Here is a 19,567-nt window from a genome sequence, read left to right as displayed (position 1 = left end):
TCTGCAGAACTGGCTGATTATTAATGGCAGTGTGGCAGAAACTGAATCCGGTTACACGCTTTCCTGTCTTTTCTACTCTACTCCGAGTCGAGCTAGAACACACAAATGGGCTGATGCAAGAGTTAAAGCATCGAGAGAAATACATATAAGCACATAGGGTGTGTCAGATATGCATTAGAGACACTGTTGGGTAAAAAAGTAATGAATTACTAGTTACCAATTACATATTCAACTTTCCAATTACTATCTCAAAATTACTTATTACTAATTACTTTCTATACCCTATATACAACCTTAGAATTGATTCACGGATAGACATGAAACGGCCTATTTAATTCATTCAAATGAATGATAAATAACTACATCAATTATTCTTATTAACTGACCCAAAGTATATAAATGTAAGAAGGATACATTAAAGCATACATTTAAAGTAAGACTTACACTTTTGATGTCATTTCCACTATTGAACATATTAAACAGTGTTTAGTTCAATTACATCAGAAGTAACTGTTATTAAATAACAAAAAAGTAATTGTAATCACTTGCTTTTTGTCTAAAATTGTCTAAATTTGACCACTCCAACTGATTCACAGATTCTGAAGATCATTTGCAACTGATATATTACATACAATGAAATGCATTACCATTGCATTCAAGTTCACTTGACGTTCTAATAACTTCTAGTAAGCTATAAAATATTTTTCTGCCTTATATTTTTGAGTACATTCAACTAAGTTATACAAGTCATTTAAACCTTTTTACATAACTTCAATTCAACAAAATTCTTTGAACTTTTTTCTCATCGGCTCAAAACTGGCCACAATTTAAAGTCTGCATGAAATAGAAGTTGTGTTTTCTTCTTAATTGTGAAAATAACATTCTTCACAGTGTACTGTAGGCACAGTTATCATAGTATCTTTGTATTTAACATAGAAAATTTGCTATTTTTATTTTCGTTAAACTTTTAGCAATTTTGTCATATGCTTTTGCCATTTTATTATTTATGTGTTTATTTTTCATGTTGCTATACAAGATTAATTTGTTTTTGTTTATTTTAAATTAGTTTATTAAAATTTAAGTGACCTAAACTAAGTTCAATTTATTTCGAAGACAACATTTAAAATGATTTAGTTAAGTTATTCCAATAATTTTCAGGCCAATATTTATTTGATTCCAATAAAATATTTGATTTTAAGTTTACCAATCTATAATAACATTGAATAGGTTGAGATTTGAACAGACGTCTCATCTCATACTAAAACAGAACCATAGCCCATGTCCAAAAAAAACCAGACGCAATATCACACATTTATTTTCATAAAACCCCTATACAAAGCACTTAATGTCCGCATCAGACACCAATTTCAAAACGCCAATTTCTTACTCTGCCCTGGAGTGTCTTGGTTTCATTACAATCAACGACTATTCCTAACAGAGCATCATTCATCCGCACGGTTCGCATGGCTTAACCAAGAGTGATAAACCAAGTGTGGCATCGTCACACGAAGTCTAAGTGCTCTGAGAATCTTGAGAACTTTTAACACAGAATGAGACAACACAAAAGTGTAGCAACTCAATTAATCTCTCTACAGATGAAATGACTACAAAATTAAGACGGGCTGTTGGCCTTTTCACCCCGGGATCTCAGTCAAAGAGATCAGGAGGTGAGCTAACTGAGGAGGGCATCCGAACATTCACAACACAATGGTCACAACCTCCGACAGACAAGTGCTAAGGCGCGGCGGCACCAGTGGTGATTAGGTTTAAAGTAGACGCTCTGTCTTTCCCCTACCGGCCCGACTTCTTCCCTCATTTCCTCATTTCGCTCCTGTCAAACCTGCTGAGCTCCATCATGGTAGTAAGTGGCACTGGCTCTCTGACAGAGCTGTTGTGACAAAGATGGTAATCAGAGAAGTGTGGTATAATGGTTTCTACCTGACACGTTCTAACACGAGCATTACAACATATCGACGTTCCCACGCTTCACCAGATCAACCATCCCGTGACACGCTTCCTGTGTTTGACAGTATAGGGAGAAATGGATGGAAAAGTGAGCGAGGACATTGTCATATAAATAGAAGCTGGGATTTAAGTCTATACTGTTTGTATTGCTTTCTTGTTTTTAATCAGCTCTATCTTTCCTCATTTGTGTTGTTCTTGCTTTTCAGCTTTTTCAAGCTTTAAAGTAATAGTTCACCCAAAAATGCCAATTCTGTCATCATTTACACACCCTATTATCTTTTAAAACCGGTATGACTTTCATTCTTCCTCAGAACACAAAAGAAGATATTTTGAAGAATGTTGTTAACTGACCCCTATTCACTTGCATTGGTTTTGTGTCCATACAGGAGGGGTGAATGGGGGCCAGTGCTGTTCAGTTACCAACTTTATTCCGCAGAACACAAAAGGAGATATTTTGAATAAAGAAAGTCACTAAATGACTTTGAAATGAGGGGGAGTAAATCATGAGGTGACCTATCTCTTTTATAAACTAATTGTATTTTCTGGCATGTTAATAACCAGATAAATGTTTTAGCCAAAGTGAGACAGACAAAGTCAGACTATCAGTCTCAAAAAACATTGTTACCTCCGTCTGGCCAGACACATTTCCCTCTCTTTCTCTCTTCATTCATCTTTTTCATCTGTTCACGTCCACGTCTGTCCTCACTATCAGCTCTGAGCGGCAGTGGCAGGGCTGTGTGAGAGAGGGGGAGCTGGAGGATTATGGGCGGTTGTGTTGGCTGCTGGTTTATTTTGGCACTTCCTCAGACGTTGAGCAGACAGCGAGCTCTGAGCGATGAGTCCGTCACACTGGCCCTTTGTGTCTGAAGACCTGAGACTGCTACTTAAGAAAGCACTGGGTGATAATCAGAAACACGAGGACACAAACAGAACTCGATTCTCAATGCTGTTTTTTAATACAAAGTTTACAGTCCAACAAAACTGCTTGACATTTTTAATGTCCATTTGGAGAGGTTTTGTGACGCCACAGGTCGGAAGCTCATGATTATCCTCAGAACTGGACATAACGGATTTAACATTGACCTTGCATATTTCATACTAAGAAAAGTTTTAAAGCCTGAGAAGAGTTGTGAAGCCTTGCGTATAACAGTAGATGTACTGATAGCAAGTATGTTGAAACAGAGAGGATGTATATAAAATGTGATAAAGACAAGACTGACATTGAGATGAATGAAGACCGCAGTGCACCTCGGTGTTAAAGACTACATAGTGTGTTCATATGGAATGTAGGACTAAACAACTTGGTAAACACAGTAACAGTTCATAGTAAAGATCCTGACAGAGTGACATTGCATTGCAAACCAAATCCTATAAAAAGCACTGTAGATAAGACTGTAAAATTGAAAAAAAAAAACTATACATGTACTGTATGTATATTATTAGGTAAGGCCATTTTGAACATCGATTCACCTGAAAAGAAAATTCTGCCATTTACTTACCCTCATTTCATTTAAAAAGTTTGATATTCTGGAAACCTAAAGGAGCTGCTGCAGTATCTGCGTGTTTCAATGAAAATGAATGGAGATGATGAGCTCTAAAAATGACAATGACTAAAAAGTATACATAAAAACATTTTTGGTTGCTTTTCCACAATCTTATTTAGTTTTAAACATTAGAAGTAAACATCCAATGCTTTCTCTAAGGGAAAATCAGTGATGTCAGAAGTTACTTTTTCAGGGGAACGTTTCCTTCAATGACTGTTTCATCTAAAGTTGTTTAGAAGAGTATAGTGCTGGGAACCTGCTGTAAAGTTTCTTTTTATAGATGATTTTACGAGACTTGAGTTGAGAGAGACCTGTAATCAGCTCAGTACATTCACCGCCTCATATGTGTTTGCGGAGTGCCTGCCCTCATCAGCTGGCCTTTCGGATTAGACCAGAAAGAAAAGAAGAGAAAAAATATACAGGGACCCTGCGCATTTGAACAGCAATGAGGACATAATAAAAAAGAGAGTGCTCACAGATCTGATAAATCGCAATTGGGCTAAAAAGGTAAAAACTATCAAAATATATTAATTTCCTATTTAAATAAAATGTCTTTGGGCCTTCTGAGCATCACATGACCTTTCTCTATTTATGTTTATGCTGATATAACCTTCTTCAGAAGAACAAGCCAGCGATTTAGTGTGCTAAAGCAGCCCCAAGAATAAAACAAAACTCTACTAACTCCCAAATTTCACTCTGATACAAAAATGCATACTCTGACCCCAGAAAAATAATAATCATCCCTTTGGTTTCTATAAACTAATGTTAAAAATACACGGAGGCACGGTCAGCACCACCAGACCACTTGACTGGCAGTCTGAAACACACGTTCTGTGTCGCTGCTAAACAAGAAAACGTTTGCCTACATTCCGAGTGTAATTACACCACTTCAGCTACATCCACCATGACCAAACATATACAAACCTATGAGCATCCACTTTAGCTCGCCAAGAACAGATAAACCACTTCACGTATGTTAAGATAACTCTAAAACAATATCCCCGTCACCATCTACAGCCACAAATAAAAACTGAAATCTCGAGTTCATAGTCCTTCTCTTTTCCCCCGCACGTTTGATTGATGTCTTGTTCCCTGTATGTTTTGTCCTGGGTTGTGTGCCGCTCCTCAGGAATGAGTCCAGCTGATGGGCACCCAGTGAGCTTCTGTCTCCACTTTCCTCAGCGCCTGCCTGAGCTGGCTGAAGGCGGTCGTGAGGTCATCGTTCACAATGACCTTTTCGAAGAGGTGACCGTACTGGTTTTCCATCATCTGAGAGGCGTCGATCATCTCCTGAAAGTCCTCCTCCTGAATGACAAACATATTTTGTGTGAAGCAGCTATACATTCGAAAGACAAAGTATGCTTAAATGCAGAGAAAACAGAGACAATTTTCCACAGTATTCCCATTGCCTGCTTCAAAATAGGCTTTTCATAGATGCCCTAAAATTACACTTAATTAAAACTATTCATTTGTATTGTTTTCAATAAAATTGCTTTAAATGTAAAAGTGCAAAAATATCCATGTGATGTAGAACAGATATACTGGGGTGGTGCAGAGTGGCAGTTATAGTTTGGTTTGGTTGGTCTGGATCTTCAGTGGTTTTGAGTTTTGGAGTAAATACTTGCAAGGGTATAAAACTGTGGTTTGTGTATTATACAATAGTGCTTTAAAAGTCATTTGACATGATAAACAGTCATGTTCATGAAATATATCCCCAATAAACGGGCAGAAAAAAAACATTTAATCAGCATTTCTAGATACAGTATATTGCGGCCATTCCAGTGCAGTGTCTGTTAAATTTCATCAAAATCAAGTCAGCAATGTGGAAGACTGACAGCACGACGAGACATAAGAAAACTGTGATGAAAATCAAGGTTATCACATACATTTCTTTTTTACTTTTCCTACATGTACAAATATTACGGTTGTGTTGCTTAAAATTGTATATAAAAATACAGAGCATCTGTTGACCTGTTTCTCCAGTTTTCATTTCTGCAAATACATGCAAATAGAAAGAATATTTTTATTTGAAACTTAAGAGAAATATTTTTAGTAGTTCACAAAAAGAAATATAAATAATAATTTTGGTAACACTTTAGTATAGGGACCAATTCTCACTATTAACTAGTTGCTTATTAGATGCCTATTTTTACCATATTGGCTGTTTATTAGTACTTATAAAGCACATATTTAACATGACCATATTCCACTTCCCTAATCCTACCTAAAACCTAAACCTAACAACTACCTTTCTAACTATTAATAAGCAACAAATTAGTAGTTTACTGAGGTAAAAGTCATAGTTAATGGTTTATTAATACCAAGAATTGGACCTTACAATAAAGTGTGACCATAATTTTACCATAACTGACCATAATGATCTTTGAGATGGTCAGTTCAATTCTTCCAAGGCTCTATATTTCCAAATTAAAAAAAGTTTATGAGTAAGATGTTTACAGTTAGAAAAACAGCTTTATAAACCGATTCTTTAATATGTATGAAACTGACATGTTATTAATGTTGTATACGCAGACAAAACACCAACAAAGTGAACTAAGCCATGGCTCAGGTCCAGTATTACATTGCACCTCCTGTCACTTCATTCATCCCCTATTTTCTCCACATGTCTCTCTCTTTAACAAAAGTTGAGATTTTGTAAACATTTCAGTTTCTGTTCAGTCACATTGCCGCTGGTGTGCTGAAACGTACAGCCGTCTGTCAGAGATTGGCATGAAGCATCAAAACTTGAAGTCCATTGACTTAGTCATAGTTTTTCTAGCAGAACGCTTTGGTTCAACATGGCGGATTTGGCCTAAATAGTCAAAGGTTTGGCCCAAGGTCTGAAAATATATTTTTCCTCATTCTGTCATCAAATGAAAACCTCATGCTAATTGAAGTTGACCAGATGTTGTGCCTCTAGTGAAATGTTAATACCAAAACTGATCAGTTTCAAAGGTTTAAATCTATTTTTCTTTGCATTTCTCTCCAATTGTTTATTACCCAAAGGCTCAAATGCACTCGTTTTCAGAAAACTCTCCTCAGAAAGAAAGACTTTCTTCAGTTTTCAGCACTCTCACTCTCTTACTCTCATTTCTACAGTCAGCACGAGCTCTCCCTATCTCTCAATCCTCAAGGCCCATGACGGAAAATCAGTTTTATTGGTTCCCATAAAGTGCACCTGCCCTTATCATTAAACCTTTTAGAAAAGGACATCTCTGGGTCGCCAAGAGGTCGCTGTTTTTATATTCCCAACGCAAAGCCTTTGACTCGCAATCTGTGGACTGGTTTGACTTTCATTATAAAACATTCATCCCTCATTACGATTTATGCCTGATGTTGAAACCCTTTGCTCTTCTGTGTTAAATGATGTTTTTTCTTGCAACTCGAAAGGAAATGAATGCTATTTTGACCTTAAAGACAAAAATGACACTGATGTTATAAAAGCAATACTATTAGGGCGAACAATAGAATGAAAGTCTGGTTTCAGGGAACAATGGGATGCCTGTTGTCGACGGCGTTCCGCGCTCATCTCTCTACCAGACGCCGTCTCCGGCATTTCTCTGGGAAAGAAATACACCACCTCGTTGATAAATTATGTCTATGACATTTCATCAAACACGATTTTTCATTCGTACCTATAACAGGCCGAATCTGTGTGCCTTTACACAGTCAGAATCTATACCATTTCTCTTAAGTTTTTGCCAACCGAGGAGGGATTATCCTCACTAGAACCCACAGCAAGGCGCTTTGAGGCTGACCTGTTGAAAGCAGGCAGACAGTCGCTCCGGAGAGTGCGGACAGCTTTGGTAAAGTTCCCTTTATGACACAGATATCCAGAACAAGATTCCCAATGACATCTGAGGATATTGTTTGATTCGTATACTTCGAATTTTGGCATGTTTGAGCTTCTGATTCTGATGTATCAACACTCCAGAGGAATTAAAACTTGCTGGAGTATGGCGCTCTGTCTGTCACACGTTCAGTGGTTTGAGAAATGTGTTATTTCTGCTCTTGATGTGACCAGAAATGTAGAAAATGGAATGAGTTAACATCACTTTGTGCATGTGTATCCATATGTGCTCCAATCTGGATGAATGTAGGCAGACAACATGCATTTGCATGTGTATCTGCAATCATTTATGTTTTGGCAGATTCTGCTACAGTATGAACTCATAATGCAAACAGACTAAAGCTGCTTTGAAAAACCATTAGCATGTAGTCAAAGAATTACATAAAAAGAACTTTACCATTATTCAAGGTTTGTGATCTTGTGAAAAAGTGACACACTGAAAACATGATGGAAATCTAGACCGGGTCAACAGGTTGACAGCAGAGCATGTTTCAGGCCAAACAACATGCTAACGGCATTTGACAGTCTTCAATATGGAACATCTCCACGGTGAAAGCCAGACAAGCAGCATCAAGCCCTCTCCACATGTGGTGGAGTCAGGTTGTCCCAGTGCAGACTCAAAGTGAGATACACAGACAAGAGATGAGCCCTGAGAAAGTCATTAAACGGCCCGCGTGTTCACACCATATCGCACAAGTAGCGCAAAATAACTTCGGGACGGGATAAGGGTCTGGATGCGTGTTAATTGCTTTCGTGTGTGAGTGGAGTCAAATGAAATGCTGGTGCGGTATGAGCTCACGGGTCTCGTATCGGGTTGCCTCTCAGGGGACTGGTTACACATAAACACATACACACGTGAGGATGAATTGTATAGCGACGTATTTAAGTACTAACACAGGATAAGTATTTGGTTGGTCAAAAGGAAAACGACTACAATAAATAATGTGGTGGTGGTCTGCCAGGAAGTGAAGAAATCTACTTCATATTTTACAATGTGAGATAGTGGAACAAAAACTCAGATTTATTGTCAACGCATGATAAGACCTCCAATGGCCCTTGGGAGCAAAAAAAGCGAATACATAAGACAGAGATGATGGAACCCATGACCGCTGATGGACCAAAATGGTTCAGTGCAGTAAAAAACAGTATTTTCATTCTTTTCTAATGTTCACTTATGAGGTTTCAGGATGGTTTGTATTCTATCTTAAAAAGCAGCTGTCTATTTTAAGCAGGGTTTTGGAAAGGATCTCGTGTGTGGTGCATGATTACCGTGAAGGGTTTAGAAGAGCCCTTATCATCTTTGCCTGAGATGACTTTAGCGTTTTTCCTGGTTTCTCTCAGACGCTCGATGGACGGAGGCTTCACAAACACCACATATGGCTTAAACTCGGCTGTGCGAAGATGCCTCAGCGTCTGTGGAGGAGAGAATGTGAGAAAGAGGGGAAAATAAAAGGAGAGCTGCTCGAACCGCAGTCATTAAAGCAGCATCACTCATGCCATCGTGATTTACTTTGACACTGATACTTTTGAACATTATTGCCGTTAGTCACTGGTACATTTTGACAGAAAACAACCCGACCGATTCACACTGAGCTCGACTGATTTGACTTTGCGAGTGAAAATAAAGCCCTCCGTTTAGATACATGACACCTCAGGTAGTTCCTCATGCTCAAAAACAATCAGACCACCAAATTTGACCATGTATTTCTGGGTAGAATTTTCCACTGACTGAATGAATCATTGGCTTTAAAGGAGTCATATTTTACAGTTCTGTTGCAATTTCACCTCAGAACCTCACTTATAACACTAGTCAAAAGGTTTCTTGGCATTTTTAGCCTCAAGCAGGCTGTTTAAAGACAAAATGATTATAAATAATGACAGAAATGTATTTTTCCACAATGTTGTTATACTGCTTCAGAAGACTTATACATCAACACATTTTTAATATTTGGAGAAAGTGCCATTTAAATAAGTAGGAAAGGTAACAGCTCTGCTCCAGGTATTATTACAAGGCTCGTTTGAATGCTTGATTCTGATTGGCCAGTCCAAACATTTGTAGGTTCGTTATTACGAGACAAAAACATCTCAAAACTGATAATACACGGTAATTTATATTTAATAAATTCAATATGTATTTTAATAACATATATTACATTATATTTACAAATGATCAAACCTGTGACATTTGAACCTGTCGTTAACCTTAAAACCAAAAGTAAGCAGCTTTTCCTTGTGGAAGGTCTTGCATTCGGTGAGCTAAATAATGAGCTAAATAAAAAATATTTCAAATTCACATTTCATGTCCAGTTTTTTTCTCACGTGGCAAGTATCCGTGTAATAAGCGGGAGAATGTACAAGCAGCCGGATGTTATCACAAAATAATCTATTATTGGGATAACAACCGGCAGCCTGTACATTATCTCTTACTTATGATAAAGGTATTTCTATAGTGGGAGAAAGGAAAGAGATAAGGTGATCGCACATTTACGTCCGAAATTTTTGTCTGAAATTTCCATACGTTGAAAAATAAATTCGACCTAACTGTTTTAATCAATACCATGTACACACTGCCTCCTGGGTTCGATTGGACTGGGTTTGATTTTCTGTGTTTTTGGCATCCGTAGCAAGCATCTTGAGACACCGTACAAACAAGAGCCAAATACGAAACAACGCATACAAAAATTTCGGACTGTATGTGCAAAGACCTTTAAGGTTGGGAATTGCAAATCAATTTCAATTCTGGATTCCAAAGTTTGGGAATTGAATACGTGTGAACATATTTTCAGAAATGTACTTTTGTTAACTAGTGATATGTTATAGAGCAGTCCACTAGCGCACTTACGCACAGTAACGTTAGTTTATGCTGTCACTTTGAAACTGTCTGTATCTCAAAAAAAGCCCTTATAATGTATCATACTTTTACTATAGTTACCATATTTTAACCATGGTATTTCTAGTAAAGCACCGCAACCACAAATTTACCATAGTTTCATAATAGTAACTACAGTTTAATCATGATATTTGTTACTATGGTAATACGAATTGTACAGAAGCAGAAGTCTCAATAACTAGTATAAGCTCTCAGATTGGCTGCCAAATTCTCAGCGACAAACACATTTGTGATCAAAGGATATTTATATCAATAAAGTATTGGGTTACTGTAAACACTCAATAAGCTTGAGATGCTGTGAAGAGGCTCTGTTGTTGACCGAGTAAATAAACAGCCAAAACCCAGAGCTTCCTTTACTGCAAAAAAAATCTTTTTTACTCAGTCTTTTTTGCTTGTTTTCCAGAAAAATGTCCACAAATTCTTGAATGAAGATGCTTTTTTTTGATGAGCATAATGACCTAAGAAAGTCTTGTTTTCAGTAAAAAACAGGACATTTCAGTGAATAAGTGCTTTAAAACTAGCAAAAAAATCTGCCAACATGGTAAGAAAAATAATCTTGATTTAAGGTTTACCTTTTTCTTAGTCACTCAGTTCAAGATAATTTTTCTTACCCCATTGGCAGATTTTTTTGCTTGTTTTAAGCACAAAATCACAATTTTTTACTTAAAACAGGACTTATTTTCTTAGGTTAGTTTGCTCACCAAGAAAACGCTTCTTGATTCAAGAATGTTTAGACATTTTTCCTTGAAAACAAGAAAAAAAGACTAAGCAAGAAAGCTTTTGAAACGTAAGTCACGCTTAAAATATATAACTGTACAAATCAAACCAAGTGGCATCTAGCAAATATTGTTAAGAGTTTTCTTCACTGCCACAACCAAAATGATCTGCATTTAATGTATGACCTCAGTTCACTTAAAGTTCACACATGTGTCTCAGCAGGATTACCTCATGTGTAGCTCATCATAGAAACTACTGAACTTGGTAATTGAAAGTGTCCATTTGTCTTGATTTTTCATGTGAACTCTTCTACAATTTCTCTTCAATGTAAGTGTGATCGTTTGAAACCAACACCTCATATAAAGTAATAAATAGACATCTTAAGGGTGTCTTTAGTGTCCGAAACATTTTAGGGCCACCACATATCATTATCCACTCTGATAAAACAAACAATGTAAAGCGTGTACGTGTGCAGGCACTATGCCAGTATCTATAAGTGTATGTTAGAGGGGTGATGTGAGTTTATGTTGTTTATGTGAGAGATGGAGTTTATTTGTGTGGTAAGAGGCCAGTCACTGCCTACATGTGGTTAAGTAAGGACAGAGCCACCTCAGCGCTGCGGTTTTACTATGGTATGTGTAACAGGGGCTGCACAGAGCCTCCACCTTGATATTTAAGTCTTCGAGGAAATTTCCAAACATGGAACTGCTACTTTAGACAAAGAAAACCTGAAGACCAAGGGAAGAGTCCAAAACCGCACACCGCACTGATCTCATAAAAATAATCAATGCAGTATGAAGAACAGTATGGAATGTCACTGCTGTAAAAAATAAACGTGAAGAATGGAGAGATGTTGAATGACTTACGTGTGGCTGTACGTCTAAAAGGCACACCTTGTTCTTGGACATGACTGAACGTACAGAGTCAAAGCTCGTCCCGTAATAGTTCCCCTTATATTCTCCTTGTTCAACAAACCTAAATCAGAGAGAGAGTTACAGAGAGAAGTGAGTTTGATGTAATCATGATGGGCCTAAATGCAAAAACAATGCCGGCGTGCTGTAATCCCACCGTCATTTATAAAAGTAAGCCAATGGACAGGATAATAACAGGAAACTCTAAAGCATTATTTACTCCCGTCTATCCTGATGCCTTCGGTGCAAAGGCCGTGCAGACAGCGCGGTCCCCATCACTCGCACTCACTTCCACACAAGACGCATCCAGACAGTCTGACACAAAGCTCTTTTATATAATCTTCTATGTTACACTTTAAATGAGTAACACCTGTTTCTCTCACAGCGCAGGCTGGACCGAATGCCAAGGGTTGGAGTAATACTCACTTCCTGAGACGGCGAAAGCAAACAAACACTTTCCACCGTTTAATCTCTCACTTTCTTTCTCTTTCGCTCTGATCACTTGCTTATTTCTACGATGTCACAGAAGAGAGTGTATTTTTAACAATCTGTATTAGGATGTGGATGGATGTGGAAAGAATTCCAGAACGACCGTCGGCGGAGCAGACAGCGGTAAAACCCACCGACATTCAGTTATGCAACACAGATGACTAAAACGACCACTTTTGAAACTGGTGAAATGTATCTTAAGTGCCTTAAACGTTACTTAACTGTTCTTTTAACGTCGAGCCTTCTTTATTTTTCCTTGAACTGAAAACTATAAACGCACAGTGATTCAGCAACCTGTGATTGGACGTTTGTTTTTAGAACTTCAAACGGTTTCTAACGTGACTCTCTGTCCCTCTTCTCCTTCTCAGCATGTGCGCTCTTTCTTTGAAGACGGATTGATGGTGAGCTTAGTTGACTTAGTTGGGTGCTAATAAGTGGTTTGCTGGTGTTAATGTGACACGTAGGGTTGCAAAAAATTCCAAAGCGTGTTTATTATAAATTTGAAAGCAGATGTGCTTCAGCATTGTGGTGCTTGTTGTCGTTATGCTGGATGGGAGGCTGCTTCTGTGGTTTTTGGGCTCATTTACCGTAGGCCGATCTGTTTTTAGCCCTGAGCAGGGTTTTCCTTGGGAATGCCTTGGAATTGTCATGTTCGGACATGAGAACAGGCATTTTCCCACTGGAAGGAAGAATAATGGACAATGCTCAGCCTTTCAAGCTAGACCGAGAAAAAAAACAACAACAGTGATTTCTCCAGTGGCTCTCTCCTGCTTTATTCATTCAACTATTTTCTCTTGATCCCTTAACTTGCATTGATAACTGTGGTTTAACTCATTTTGATGTTCTCTCACCGCAGCACAAACCGCCGCGTGTACTTTCCACCACACGGCGGCTTAAGAACGGCTAAAGACGGCCGGTTTGCTGGCGAAGTGACATTCTATACGCTTTTCTGTTGTGCCGTTTTATCCTCTGATGAGAGGCTGTAGAAACACATCCATCACCAGGCCATCCATACAAATCTGAGCTTATGAACCGCTGGTCCAATCCCCCCTCTCGCACACACTCAGAAAGAGACCACCTGTCAGCACCCTCTCACTCTCACTTACAGTGAGAGTGAAGAGATCTGAGCCACTGCTATACACTCTCGCGCACACACACACGCAATGTGCATGAAGTAAATGGAGTGGAAAAACGTAAGAATAGTGGGCAGCCGAAAGGCAGAAATAGTGAATGTTTGCCGTATCGTCTATGAATGTTGGTCTGAGACAGACGACGTCACTGAAAATGCTTGTGCTGCGTTTTGACTTTGCTGTTGATTTACTTGAGTTTAGTCGGGGCTCCGGATGATGTGTTGAACATTAACTGGCCGCCGACTCTCTCGGATTTATATCTCTCCTACTGTGGAGTGTTTGTGTCAGGGTTATGCTTCACATAATTACAATCTTGAGAATAAAGGAAATGGTCTTCCGAAATTTAGTCATTAATACTGACTATTTGATCTCAGTGGTAAACATTTACATCCTCAAGCCGAACCATAGCAAAACACTCAAATTATCTTGTTTAGATAACACACCGCACTGTTTATTCCAAACGGGACCAAACAAAGGATTTTGGGTCACTTACTTGTTGTTATGAATGTCTGCTTCAAACGAATGTTTGGAGATAAAATGATATTCCACTCCATCACTTTCCGATTGTCTCTTGGATCTGGAGGTGTCTGTTGCGAATAGAAAAGTGCAAAAAAATGCCTCTGTAATTGTAAATAAACACTATTTAATAATCAACACAAACATGATTTCGTAGAAATTTGCACTTGTTTTGAGAAATAAAACAATTTAGTTACAAAACTTGCAAACAAACCAAAACCATATGCCACTTCAGTCATCTTGTGTATCATTATAACACCTCAGTGTCATTAGAATTTGTCTATGAACGCATTAGCAAATCTAGCATTAACCTATCTGAAAAAGCCCCAGGTAGCGATTTGCCCCACCCCACCCAACTTTAAACTACCCTTACATCACTCCCTCATTCAGTGACCCCTATAATCACACTGGACATTATTTTCCCCAGCTCTTCTTTCTCCCCACCGCAAGGTTTATGAAGCCCAGTGGTAGTACTCCAACATTACTTGTAAAGCCCCAGGAGAGTTTACACTGGCTCTCATTAAGCCCCACTCTTGCATTCAGTGGCCCATAAATTTTAGCCTTTAAATCAGACGACGCGTGCCAGTGCAGTCAGCATGTCTCCAGCTGGTACAGCAGGGGTCAAAGTTTGCCATGTAAAGGCACACAGCGGAGAGTTTAACAAGTGTCAGGCAGGTCGGAGGTCGCTGTGCGACACACCGCTGACAAATTGTCTGCAAGCCGCCAACAGCTCCAAAATAAACGATTCAACTTTAAGACCATTCCAACTCATTTTATTCCAGATTTAGTTTTCCTTCTGTACCTTTTTACTTTGTTTTGTGGGCGCTTTCCTTCTGTATCCACTATTATTGGCATGAATTATTGGTTTATTAACATTAAGTGTGAAAAGCCACATCTTATGCTTATAGACAAAAAGAGAGGGTATGTGAAAATATGGATGGAGTGTAAGGGACAAATGATTACTTTTACCAACCCATCGCATATTTGATTAAGCAGCATCCCCCTGCAATGATGGCAGCCCACCGCAGATATAAGATAACATGTTATTATACCTCCAACTGCTAGTGCTCACAAACAAAGTAGAAAAAACACTCCCTTGTACTGCTGAAAGAAAAAGTATATATTTCGTCTGGCATCGGCTCTGTGGCATAGGAAATGTTTTTGGTGTGGCAGAAGAATTTGAAATTCATTCTAAGATCATGGAAAATAGTAGTAAAGGCTGGAGAGGAGTCAAAATGTTCGAGTGCTCTCGACTAATCATATTCTACATCTTGCTCACGTTGCTGCCACGGCTGGTTTGCGTTTTAAAGACCCGCTTGTTCTTAATGCGAAACAATCGCTCGAGGTTGATCTTACTGTAAAGAACAAAATGAAACGACATTTCATATTTAATCAGTCGGTCAGTGTCAAATGGCTAAAATTGGCAGCATTTACATAATAAAAGGAAGAAGACAGAAAAAGCAATTGGTATGTTCCAAGAATCCATCCCTTAATGTAAATCCTCTGTAAGGTCTGGAGGAACCTGAGCTCTGTTATACAGACTAATGCGGGGGTCACATTTGCGAGCAATTAAGCAGCATTAAAACATAAAGCTCTGGATGGGATTTTAATACCAGTGGCAATTCAAAGTGTCACAGCCTGAATCAGACACATCTATTAAAGCCAAACTTAAATGTAACAAACATCCCGTCATTACATCACCAGTCATTGGTTTTCTGGCCACTATCTCAGACTCCCTAAAAACTCTTCCCTCTCACTTTCTCTTTTACTGCCTGTAAATATGCAATTACTCCCCATCGCCAGCCTGTTAAAATACATAAATCAGAGTGCAAATCATTTGTCCTGAAATGTCGGCTCTGGTGCATTTTCTTGGATCAAAAGGGGCGAGAGAGGGAGTGAGATAGAGAGAGAGAGGAAGAAAGGCTGGAAAAGTCATGGACATTGCTGTTGATCTATCAATGACAGACCGACAGGGTGAGAGAGAAAATGATATCCCTTTTGAATTTGAGTGCTATTTCTTTGCTCATTTGGCTGTTTGTAAAGTACAGATGATATTGTATGTAAGGTTGCCGCACATTTTGAAAAACATTCACTATAAAGGAATTTAAAAGTTTATGAATATTACCAAAGTAATAAACAAAAGGATGTAGCTTTAAAACATTATGATACTAAAATAATAACTACACATGTTCCTCTTAAATTCACTTACAGGTACACTTGACCCAAAAATAAAAAAGGTTGTCAAATTTTTCACCCTCATGTCATTCCCAACCTGATTTTATTTCTTCAGCAGAACACAAAATATATTTTGAAGAGACTGAGACATTTCCCATAATGTCTTCTCGTGTTCAACAATCAAATTCTCACAGAATTCTCACCAACCCGATCTCAAAGAAATTTGTAACTTTTCATATGGTGGCTTATATGTATGAATTCATACCTTGTGAATTGTACAAAAACGTATGATTACTAGAAAAAGCAATACTGAAGCCCCAACCCAAAACCTAACGTCACTGGCGTGAAAGCAAATCGTACTAAAAACGTATGAAAGAGATTGTACAAATGAACCAAAATTAGCCACCTTATAAAATGGTTTATTTTTGCTCTGAGATTTTGTGTTGCAAATGAAGGGTTTTGAATCAGGGTAAATAAAAGATAACATTTAAATTTTTGGTGAACTATCACTTTAAAGATGGGGTAACACACACAGTTTCTCCAAATCTCATATAAACTTACCTATACAGTAGTACCTATACAGAAGTATTTCGTACTTTGTGTCTTTGAAGACTATTTAGTTTGATCAAATTTATAAAAGAGAGTTGTACCATTATTTCCAGAAAAAGACGAGCTGCTGGAGGCAGTTAGGGGGGACGGAACTACAGCACGAGCACACAATACATCATTGCATATGCCTTCGTGTTGTTTACATTATACGCTAAAAGATGCCGGACATGAACCGTACGCGGGAAGTCAAACTAAGTAATGTGTACGGTTCATGTCCGGCATCTTTTTTCGCGCTGGGACCGCTCCATTTATCAGTTTCAAACGATCTCCAAATCCAGCGTTATATCCGCCGTTTATATAACATTCATCACAGAAAAGCAGTGAGCAAACAAACACACCTAAACTTCCGTCTGCCGAATGAAGCGGCATTGATGGGCATCCTCTTTCTCTATTGCTAGCACGCGCGAGAGCTCGATCTTTCGGTCGGTGGATGACGCGTGGGCGTGCTTTTCCGGGAGAATGGCCAATAAAAGGAATTGTAGTGCTGGGGAAGTGGATCGATCACAGAAATACTAGGTCATACGTCAAACTCGTTTTTTAACAAGTTGACCATTTTAAGCCAGCAGGTTTTACAATGTAAAGTCAGAATGCATGAAATAGCATGTTACCCCATCTTTAACACATCACACAGACACCGAATTGTGTCGATATTCTGTACTACTGTTAAAGAGCTGGTATCAGTAAGTACTTTTTAAATTGCCCAAACATTGACTGGGTACTGAAATGCATGATGGGTAATCACAAAGGCACTATCTGTTCTATATTTTCACTTTTAAAGGGACTCACGTGGGACGGTGAGACCAAAATGCTGTGGGTCGGATATCAACAGCTTCTTTTTGAGCTCATTCATACCAACACCAGTAGGACCTAGAAAGACAGAGAGACAGAGAGAGAGAGATTAAACCAGCAACCCTCATGCTGTCATCAATGAGTCTCTGCAGGAACACGGAGTAATATCTGTCTCCAGTAAAGTCCTTGACATCTAGACAACAGAGAACTCACAATGCAAAATTCTTAAGACCACACACAGCAATGACACACAAACGTCCCACAACATCAATAAAGCCAATATTGTGGTCACAAAAGACAGAAAGAAATAAGAAGTGCTGTGTGACAAAATCATTCAAAGTCAAATGCCTGGCTCAGATAAACCCTCTCCTTTATTCTGGTATCCCAGCACAGCCTTAAAAGGCCACAAGGCTCCGCTCTTAACGGACGGCTGTTTTCCTCATCATCGTGTCCTCAAAGAAGTGACAAAGGGAGAAAGAGAAAAATAAGAGGTGACAAAAAGGGAGAACAAAAACAACAGGGCAGGATAAAATGAAAGATGTCCTCCATTGCATTTCAGTACACGGCACTGAATTTTTCTTCCCGTAGTCACAGAGTCTGACCTTGACATGAGACGAGCCACATGTGCAGCAAACACACGGAGGATCAGAGATTCGATCCCCTTGTGCAATTCCGCATGTCAAGGCCCCCGTTAAAGATAGTCCAAGATTCACACTGTATAATCCGGAGAGTCAAGCGTGGTTTTTCTATTAGCCTGTAATGATTGCTATGAGACGTGCGCGAGTCAAAATCTATATGTTCAAAAACAGAAAACAGATGGTTTTCCAACTCGCAGAGACAGATTTTCACATTTTCATTTGATGCATCGTACGCTTTTCCTTTGCACACACTCTCGTCTCTTCATCTCTTAGCACGATGCAGTATATTGTGTCCTTATTCCACTCAGATAGAGAGAACCTAGGGAGAGATGTTGATTTATTAAAGTGAGGAAACAGGTGTTTATTTCACGTTTTGGGGTCATTGACAATGTGAGGCTCCTGTTCAAAAGCCATATTTAGTGCACGATAATGTTGTAGACATGAGTAAAATCCTTCAAAAAGACAGTTAAACATCAGTAAATTATGTTTTCCATCAGCCATAATTTATACAAACACCTGCATGTTACCTAAACTGTTCTGTGGATGTTACTCTCCAGACCCCACCAGGCCCTGACTGCTCGACTCCAGTCCCACACAGAAACTTTGTCAATGAGATGACGGATGGCCCCGATCCCCCGGCCCTTCTATTCACTCGTCATGTGTACTAAATGAGTTTAAAGCCCTCAATCACTCATCTCAGCAGCGGGCCTGCTCTATCTCTGATGTATGGCTTCATGTATCCCAGAAGCCAAGTTCAAATGCTGTGCGGCTTGCCAGCTCCCCGCAGTCTAAACGGCCATTAAAATGGGACGCGACCACACTGGTATGGGAAAGGTTAGTTGACAGTGTCTTCTTTTCCTGGGTAAGGAAGTCATTGTTTACTCACCCTCGTGTTTGTTTTAAAAGCCATTTGACCTACGTAATAGAAAACATTAGGGACCAGTACAAGTCTGGAAGAACATGGGGGTAAATAAATTACAGTGGACTTAGGTAAACGATTGCTTTTTTCTGTTCATTGTCGAGCAATTTACTGTAATAACCCTAAATGATAGCTTACAACAGCTATAATAAAGTAATACCTTTGTGTAACTGTTTTTTTCAATCCATGTACATGATGCCTTCATGTTAGCAGGTTGCACTGGTAGCAAAAGTGTCTGTAGTCATAAGGGCCCTCAGTTGGGTTGAACACTAATACCAAAGACGGCTTAATAACTTCCACGTTACCCAAGGAGCAAATGACATAAAATGAACCTTTAGGAGCTCTGGGGATGGCTAAATGTGGGAAGCTGTAACTCGGCCACAGTCCTGCCAGCTTTTGATGCTTCTAAACACAACTTCTCTTTT

General features: G+C 38.9%; 1 protein-coding gene across 3 annotated transcripts in view; it reads right to left on the bottom strand.

Annotated features, from left to right (window-relative positions):
* Positions 1–2,898: 2,898 nt before the first annotated feature.
* Positions 2,899–19,567, bottom strand: part of mpp7a (MAGUK p55 scaffold protein 7a) — a 101,409-nt gene continuing 84,740 nt past the window's right edge. For 2 of the 3 annotated variants that reach the window (XM_056771664.1, XM_056771666.1), the window contains 5 exons: positions 17,583–17,663; positions 13,990–14,083; positions 11,833–11,941; positions 8,629–8,772; positions 2,899–4,814 (listed from right to left, as the gene is read on the bottom strand). In XM_056771664.1, coding sequence (XP_056627642.1) covers positions 4,635–4,814; positions 8,629–8,772; positions 11,833–11,941; positions 13,990–14,083; positions 17,583–17,663 — 608 coding nt within the window. In that variant the 3' untranslated portion in view covers positions 2,899–4,634. The remainder of the gene's footprint in view (positions 4,815–8,628; positions 8,773–11,832; positions 11,942–13,989; positions 14,084–17,582; positions 17,664–19,567) is intronic. The other variant, XM_056771665.1, reaches the window with a different exon arrangement.

This window comes from Triplophysa dalaica, chromosome 17, assembly GCF_015846415.1.
Source record: "Triplophysa dalaica isolate WHDGS20190420 chromosome 17, ASM1584641v1, whole genome shotgun sequence".
Classification (NCBI taxonomy): domain Eukaryota; kingdom Metazoa; phylum Chordata; class Actinopteri; order Cypriniformes; family Nemacheilidae; genus Triplophysa; species Triplophysa dalaica.
Note: the sequence above shows the minus strand (reverse complement) of the source record. Positions and strands in the feature narration are given on the sequence as shown.